The following is an 8,549-nucleotide window of genomic DNA, read 5'->3' as shown; positions in this document are numbered from 1 at the left end:
GTATACCATTTATTCCCTCTAGTGTATTTTCAGTTTAGTTATTGAGTTCTTCATCTCTGATTGGTTCTTTGCTTTCTGTCTCCTTGTTAGGGGTCTCACTGAGGTCCTCCACGCTTTTCTCAAATCCAGTATTTTTTTTTTTACCATTACTTTAAATTCTCTATCAGGCTATTCCTGATCTTCATTTCATTTAGTCTCTTGCTGTGTTTTGCCTTGTTCTTTCATTTGAGACCTATTCCTCTGTCTCCTCATCTTGTCAAACTCTGTCGTTTCTTTTCTTTTTTAAAAAAGATTTATGTATTTATTTTTAGAAAGAGAGCAGGGGGAAGAGCAGAGGAAGAGGGAGAGAGAATCTCAAGCGGACTCCCTGCTGAGTGTGGAGCCCGATGTGGGGCCCAATCCCACGACCCTGGGATCGTGACCTAAGCCAAAATCAAGAGTCAGATACTTAACTGACTGAGCCCCCCAGGTGCCCCTGTTTCTATGTGTTAGTAAAGTCAAGGTCAAAGGTCCCCTACTCCTGCAAGTAGTGGCTTCATGAAAAAGAGGTCCTGTAAGTGCCCTGCAGTGCAGTGTTCCCTGTTCACCAGAACTTGGTGCTTCTGGGGTGTCTCCCATGTGTGTTGCATGTGCCCTACTGTGGCTGAGCTGCTTCCGCCTTCGGTCCAGTCATCTGCAATGGCTCTGTTCGCCTGTTGTGGGTGGGGTTTGGTACCTGCCTTATTAGTGGACCAGTCTGGGGCCATGCTGGGCTCGAGTCAGACCAGGTGTTTGCTAGAGATGTAGTCACACTGAACCGCAGGAGAATGTGGGGGCAGGGCATGCAGTGACAGCAAGGTCCACACCAGTGGCGGCAGGCTGCGCTGGAGGGGGCAGATCCCCAGAAGCAGGTGGGGGGCGGGAAGCAAGGTTTGCAGGAGTCTGCTGCGGGAGGAGACCTAGGGCAGAGGCCTGGTAGAAGGGCTGTGTCTGCAGGAGGATGCAGGGGCAGGGCACACTGTTAGCAAGTTAAGTAGGCATTGCTGTGGCCTTGCTGTTTCCCATAGGTGTCTAGGCTCGGGGGCAGGGGGAGGGAAATGGCACCCACCAGCTCCTTTGTTCCTGAAGAAGCGTCTCTGTTTCTCCAGCACCAGCTCTGAGATTAGTAAACAGATATCCCTCCCATAGAACACAGGCAATTTTCAAACTGCTGCTTCTGTATGTCCAAAGGCTGGCTTGTTGTGCTGTCTCTTTAAGGGCAAGGACTCAGCTTCCTCTCTCCTCCCAGCTCTCCCAGAGCCTGTTGATTTTTAAAGTTCTAGGTTTTAAGCCCAGGGGATTGTAAGAACTCCTGAAATTTGGCCCCTCCAGTGTTCAAAGCCAAATGGTATGGGGATTTGCCTTTCTCATGCAGGCCTCCTAGTCTGAGAGTCTGTTTCTCTCCCCTCTCTGCACCTGTGGCATCCCTCTGATGGACAGTCCTGTGGGTCCATTTAGCTCCCAACTGCGTCCCTGCCCTTCTCACCCTCTTTGACGTGGCCCCTTCTCTACCTTGAGCTGTGCAGAGTCTCTTTTGCCCCTCTCTGTGTCGTTTTCTGGGTTATTTACCCCGACGCGGCAGTTGCTTTGTTCTATCAGTGGGACGAGGCGAACTTAGGGTCCTCCTGCTCTGCCATCGTCCCCAGAAGTCTGGCCTTCATTTCTTAATGGTCCCTGGCTTATGCCTCCTTCCCGGGATTAGTTCATATTCAACCTGCTCCTGCCAAGAAATCAGTTTCCTTCCAATTTAGGAACCTGAAAATGTAGTAGTTAGCATTTCATTTGCTCTTGTCTTGCTGCTTCTTCATATTCCCACTTGTTACTAAACGAGTGTTGTGTTTTTACTCCTTAGTACAAAACTACATCATGCTGTTGCATGTAGCAGGAGACATTCACAGATTTGCTAAGTTACCCTGCTGCAGAGAAGTTCGATGCCCCCGTGAGTTTCCCTTTTGTTTCAGGGTTTGAATATTGGATAAGCTCAAGTTTTTGGCCTTAACAATTTTGTGTGAAAAGTTTGAGACCTATTGTCAGAGCTCGGAATGCTTCCTTCCCGATATTAGGAAAATGAGGTCCAGCTTTAGGTGAATCTTAAATTTGCCAGATGATTGGATATTGTATCAATAGCTAATTATCGTTAACAATGTTAACAATGTCTATGATGCAGGGACTATTCTTACCCTTTTACATCTAGGGAAACCGAGGCACAGGTTGACTTGTGTTTCCCAAGTGTGAGTCAGATATAAACATAGAACACAGACTTATTTTTTAAATGGCCGTATAGTTTTAACCTTGTCCTCTGCCTAAGGTGATTGAGTTTCTATTCAGGAAAAGCAGCATAAAGTTTGCATAAAGTTAATTTAAACCCAACCGGCATACACAGCTACAGCAAAAACTGTAAGGGGGCAGAATTGCCCATAGAGTGTGTGGGCCTGGGGAAATTATTTTTATGCGGATCCTGTCTACATAAGCAATTTGGGACTTCCTCAAATCGATGTTTCAGCACCATTCTGGTGACCCAGTTGCACATGATCCCACCAAAAAATTTAAACTCTTCACAACAAAGCTCTTCTGGAAACCAGGTTGGACCCCCATAGGTGTGGGTGCTAGAGCTCTTTGGGGCATCTGGTTGACCTTGTGCTCTGAAGGGCAGAAATGGGAACCAGCTGGTCCTAGCCACTAGAGGGGACCACGGGTTCCAGTAGCCAGAACCCATGCAGGGCCCTGTGTGTGCTTGGGACACTGCACCCATATGGTACTGCTGCTTCCAGACCCTGGAAGGGGGGCTTGGAAAGGCCCCAAGAAGGCATCCCAAGGCAGGGCCATGGTGTGGTAGAGTGGTCGTGAAGCAGGGGCGGGGATCCGGCTTCCCCGGGGCTTAAGGGCAGCGCTGACCAGGGATGAAGTTGGAACAATATTAAGACTTAAATAGTGATTACTTCCAAACCTCTGAATAGCTAAAGCACCCGGGCAGGGGGGGTGGGGGGGGAGGGGAAAGCTGTTGTCAGGAGGAAGCCAGCTGGAAAGTTCTAGTATTTACAATATCTAATTCTGTTGGTGGGTTTGGTAAAAGAGACTTTTTTTTTTTTAATTGTGTAAAATGTTCAGGCAAAGAACTGCTTTTCCTTTCAAGTGACCAGCTCAACCCAGCTGGCTCTGAATGCTCTGAAAGCTTCCATGAGCTGGCCCAAGGTGGACATTCTACATCTGGACGTAGATGCTGCTTCTAAACAGGTGTAGAGACCGATTAGAGCAGAGCTTTTATGATGGGAGAGGGAGAGACACGGACGAATCCAGGATGACCTCGTGGCTCTGTCGCTTGGGGCAAGTGGCTTCTGAGCCCTAATGTTCGTTATGAAACGGAGAGTGTCTACCTCCTAGGACTGAGGCGAGGACTGAAGGCATTCAGGGTATATGTGCCCACACCAAAGCTGCTTATATGAACTCAAGCTGTCAAGGGGAAATTTGAGCAGCCTCTCTAGACAAGAAAAGATACAAGGTAGCCACTGCTTTCTTTCAACTGTTTTATTGCTAAACTATCATGATACAAGCCGTATAAAAATACTTTACATATAGCAAAAATAAACTACATTAAACTGGAGATTAAAAACGTTTTGCATAGGAATGTGATGTATTCAAACTTCTTTAACAGTCAAGATTTTCAAAACCTAAGCCTTCCAGCACCACCCTGTTGGAGAACATTCTACTCGTTGGAGAACTCATTAGGGCATTGTCAACATTTTCTCCCCTGTGAGGGCTGTAGAGGCAAAGGGAGTAAGGTTCTTTGACAAGATGCTCGGGATGCTAAGCTCGTCCTAACCACAGCCTCTGTCTGCTTACGCCAATCACGATGCTGAAAGGACCTGCTCTGCTGGACACGGCTTTGCATCCAATGCATCCAGTGCATCCAAACCCTGAGCCAGGCAGGTGTTTGGTCTGCTAACAGATGCATCAAGGCCGAGTGTTCAATGTTTTTTTCCCAGCACCCCATCTCCTTTTCAGAGGGGCTTGCTTAGGGACCATCTCTGAGGGAGGTTAGGAGGTGTTGGGTACCTGCTAAAGGGTTATCCCTCCAAAAAATGAGTGCGGGAAAGTTTACCCCAGCTTGTCAAGAACGTCACAACCCCCATGCCTCTTGTAAACGCGAACAAAACTGTTAAGCGGACCTCTGACAGACTTTCAATTCCAAACAATAGAAAGCACTTGGAAAGTGTTTGACATGAAAATAAACACATTCAGCCTTCCCTTTATTTCCAAGTGACAACTAGAACACATCAGCTTCCAATCTGTCTAAATGTGACCGCTCCCACACTGGCCAAGGCTGGCTTCCAGAGACCGACGTCTTGGCTCCTGGATGTAAACAAGAAAGGCCACATCAGTGTTTCCCAGCTTCTAGAAGAAATCAACCCGATTCATCTAGGGTGCGTCTCTGCTGGAAAACTCTGCAGGTCCTTTGAATAATGTGTACGAGGGGTTATCTACCAGGATTTGGTCAGCTCTGTAAACATGAGCCTGCACTGAGGGTTCTATGAACGTGAACATGAACTCTTCCAGAATCCCATTACAACACAGGCAGTTTTGTTTCTAAATCAAAATCACCTCCTAGGCTACTGCTTTGGGGGATCTCAACACTTTACAATTCTCCTCCGTGACCAGACGAAGGCTCAGAGCTGAAGTCCATGTCCTCTTAAGCAACCATGAGAGCGTTCCTTCTTCCACAAAACCATCCCTCTGTCTCCAGAGACGCTTTCTTCTAAGACTCAGGTGGCTGACAGACTCGGAGGTGGGTTTTTGGTTTTTCTTTTGGTTTGGTTTTCGTTTGTTTTGTTTTTTGCTAGCATGAATCACACAATTTCAAGAATACATCATTTCCCTTAGGGGGCAAAAATCAACAACATATGTAAAAAGAAACACTTGAAAAAGATTTCAACCATTTATAAATAGTTTCTAATTCTAACAGGGGGTGGGGTGTGATATTTTCAGGACAGATAAAAAGCATAAACATACAGATAAGAAAATAAAATTTAATAACCTGCTAATTTGGATCGCTCTTATATATTATCAAGCAGCAGTATTTTTGTACAATACGGGAAGACTTGCAGACTTGGGAAATCTACTACATTCAGCAACACGGGCAGATTCCTGTTGGTGGTGCTACATATTTACCTTGGATGTAGCAAGTGCAAACCTCGACCTGAGATCCTTCTATCACGTGCAACACACACACATCTTTACCACTTAGACATCCTTATTTTTCTCCTTCTCTCAGAGGATCTTATTGCCTCTTCCCAGACTGAAAATATTTCATGAGCAATTCCTCTTGGCAAAATTTCCTCCTGGCATTTGTTACGGACCAAACTTTCTTGATCGCTGTCGGTTCCTAATACACATTCTCTCGCCTGTTTAGGTCTCAAAACTAATGCTTTGGTTTCTCTTTCCTTTGTTATTTGGTAGAGTTGTTTATGAAAGTGCTTCCTCTAATATCCAGCTAGGAGGTCTTAGAAAAAGCTTGCGTGTGTGTTACACACACACATACACACGCACACGTACGTACAGGAGTCTGAACCTAGCGGGAGGCCCTTTGCCCTGACAGAGATGGAAGATCGATGGAAAACACGTTAGCCCTTGTTCTCCCCATCCAGGCACAACGAAGCAGAGAGACTTTGCTACAATAGCAGGAAGGCACTTGGGTAAAACATTCAGATAACTGAGGAAAGGCCAAATTCCCTCATGTGCAAAAAAAAAAAAAAAAAAAAGGTTAGGGTTCCCAGCCAGTCAAGTGAGAACAGATCACTAACCAAACACTTTAACTCTTCCCCCCGTGAAGTCAATTTTGCTGGAGAGAAAATCCTTTAGGCAGAGCTGCTGGTACAAGGAATCTTTGTACTAATGAGGGAGAATTTCACATCCCAGAGGCTCTGCAGTAGTCAAGCTCTTACTGGCATGTTGTAGAGAAGAGCATTTTGCCAAACTTTGGGCTTGAAGAGAGGCCCCCAGTTGTTGGGGAAGCTAAATGCTAGGTCTCCACTGAAAGGTCACACCCTGGGCTTTCTCTCCCACTCTCTGGAGCACCAGACCCTCCGGGCCATAGCCGCCAAGCCTCGGGCTCCTGGCCAAGCTGTGGGGAAGATTTAACCTCTGGGTCACCTTGTCAAGGAAGCCAGGACTCAGAAAACCCACAGCGAGCCCTTAACGGCCATGATTCTCTTCCTCGGCTTCTACCTAGCAGAGTTGACTGAGAAATCCCTAAGAAGAGCCTTTCGAAGAGGGCCAGGAATATTTACATCCTGTGTGGATTACTGGGGGAAGAAACTAAATGGCTGAAAATGAATCTCTGGCTTGTCCCAGGGTGTCCACAATAAAGGCCAACAGGAACACATCTGTGTGACGAAAAACTCCCCAGCCGAGACCTTTGAGAGTTTTAGGTGTTTGCAGAAACTGCACCAGAGGAGGAAGACTCTTGAGGACTCGGTGTGCACAGCAGACACACCTGGGCAGAAAACCACCATACGACCGGTCTGGGCAGAGCTCCTTCCAACGGAGGCAGGCGCGTGGGTAGATTCTCTTCGAGGCGGATGAAGCAGCTAATGCAGACACGTCTTTTGGGACGGAGGGGCGCTTAAGATGGGTTCAGGTTAAAAACAAACAAACAAACAAAAATCAACTTTAGGGCCAAAGCCTGAGCTTGTTGTCCCACTCGGAGTCTAGGCCAGAGAGGGAGTTTAACCCTTGTCGTGGGGGAACCCACTTAGAGAAACACTTAGGCCTGCCCATCGATTGCCTCGTTTCCCACTTCACAAAGACACCTGCGCTGTTTACGTGGTTTCTTTTTTTCCTTTGGTTGCTGTAGCTCTTCCAGGATTCCTTCTCAAAATTCAATGCACATGCTTGAGATTCTTCTTCACCAGTTTATGGGAAAGTGCGCCGGCCGCGAGGAAGCAAGCAAGCGAGACTAGCCGAAAGCCATTGGGTTGCAGGCCTGCAGCGGCCGGGTGCTCACGCCGCAGCCTGGGGTCCCTGCCCCAGTCCCGCCGCTCCCTGCAGGGGTGAAGAGCAGCGGGCCCAGAGAGCTTCCCCCTCTCCAGCTGCCTTGGGCCGGCTTTTTGAAGCGGAGACAAAAATAACAAATGTGGACACATGTCATAACTTAACGCTGAGTTTTAACGGGTCATCTTGTGTGGGCCAGACAGTCTTGCTTCAGAATGAGAAAACTGACCAATAAGGCGGGAGCTGGGGCCTGACCGTGGCCGGGACTAGGCGGTCCCTAAGGAGGACGGTCCGGCTTCTGGGTTTTTTTTTCTTCAGCCCGGAAGCCAGGCTCGCTCGGGTCACGTTCCTTGGGTGGCTCTGTTTGAAAACTCCTTTCCTTCAAAAGGTACAGGAGCTGTATCTGTGACCTGGAAAAATGAACGCAGGGCTGGGGTTTAATCACAGGGGCCCACATCTTCCATCCCCCAGCCCAGCCCACGCCCCAAGCTCTGGTCACTCCGTTCTCAGGGCCGATCCAGCGTGCTGTCTTGTGTGTTTGGTCAGCAGGCACTTAAGGTTTTTGGATGGGACACCAGGAAAGTCAACCGAGATGCTCTCTGGGATTTAAAACAAAAATCAAAAGGCAGAGTGTTCTCTCTGGTGTTTACACAGAGAGGTGGCGAGCTCCTTAATCGAGAGTCAGCTTTCTGCCAGGACCTTGTCCCGCACGTGGCCTCCGGGCCAGGAGATGTACAGTAAAGGAAACAGAAGGTGAGGGCAGTGGAAGGCTCCAAGGGGTCAGATACGGAAGGTGTCTTGCTAATGGCATCTTCTACGTCTGATTTCTGGCGGGAGGTCCTGAAAACTCCTTCCTGATAATTTCATTAACTACAAAAGAACAGAGAAAGAGACAGAGAGAGAGAGAAGGGGCGAGTGAGCGGGCACCAACAACACAGATCAGCTTAGCTTTCTAGAACCTAAACAATGGGGCTATCTTGTAAAACACGCTCTTGTTCTGACGAAATGTCTTCCTCTGCTCTCTCTTCTGGATGAGACTATTTTGTGCTAGAGGTGTTTGTGAAGGTAACTTTAAAAATCATTGCGGAAACAGCGCTGGGCCAGAGGGCAGGTGCTAAGGATGTTCTCTCTGCTACCAAACTCCTTCCACTATTATAGCATCCAGAAAATACCTACTACATGACTCAACCATAGTTGACCCACAGAGCGTACAGTTCTCAGAAGAGGGACCTTTCAAAAGAGCACATGGGAATACCTCAAAGACTAGCCACCAGTGTAGACAAAATCTCTCTCAGCACAACCAGGAATTCCCCCCACACACTAGTGAAGGATCACACTGTGAGACTTCAGAAGTGGAAAATGTCCTTCGAGGGGGTCTGGAAAATTCGGCCATCCCCTCCCCCAGAAGGACCGTGTAATTCCTAGCAGGGAACCAGGAATGGGATGCCAGCCCCTGGCATCAAGAAGCTGGCTGTCTTCTCCCATCTTGGCCCCTTATCCAGGGCCGTGGTCCCTGTAAGCAAGGCGGTGAGGTCTTTGTGGGG

At 48.0% G+C, this 8,549-nt stretch overlaps 1 protein-coding gene across 6 annotated transcripts in view; it reads right to left on the bottom strand.

Annotated features, from left to right (window-relative positions):
• Nucleotides 1–3,528: 3,528 nt before the first annotated feature.
• NFATC2 (nuclear factor of activated T cells 2) overlaps nt 3,529–8,549 on the bottom strand; it is a 154,465-nt gene continuing 149,444 nt past the window's right edge. For 4 of the 6 annotated variants that reach the window (XM_081832582.1, XM_081832578.1, XM_081832577.1 and 1 more), the window contains one exon: nt 3,529–7,875. In XM_081832582.1, the coding sequence (XP_081688708.1) occupies nt 7,820–7,875 (56 nt within the window). In that variant the 3' untranslated portion in view covers nt 3,529–7,819. The remainder of the gene's footprint in view (nt 7,876–8,549) is intronic. The other 2 variants (XM_081832579.1, XM_081832580.1) reach the window with 1 other exon arrangement.

The sequence above is a fragment of the Leptonychotes weddellii genome, chromosome 10 (assembly GCF_054177405.1).
Source record: "Leptonychotes weddellii isolate Sample4059 chromosome 10, ASM5417740v2, whole genome shotgun sequence".
Classification (NCBI taxonomy): Eukaryota; Metazoa; Chordata; class Mammalia; order Carnivora; family Phocidae; genus Leptonychotes; species Leptonychotes weddellii.
This window is presented reverse-complemented; position numbering and strand designations above follow the sequence as displayed.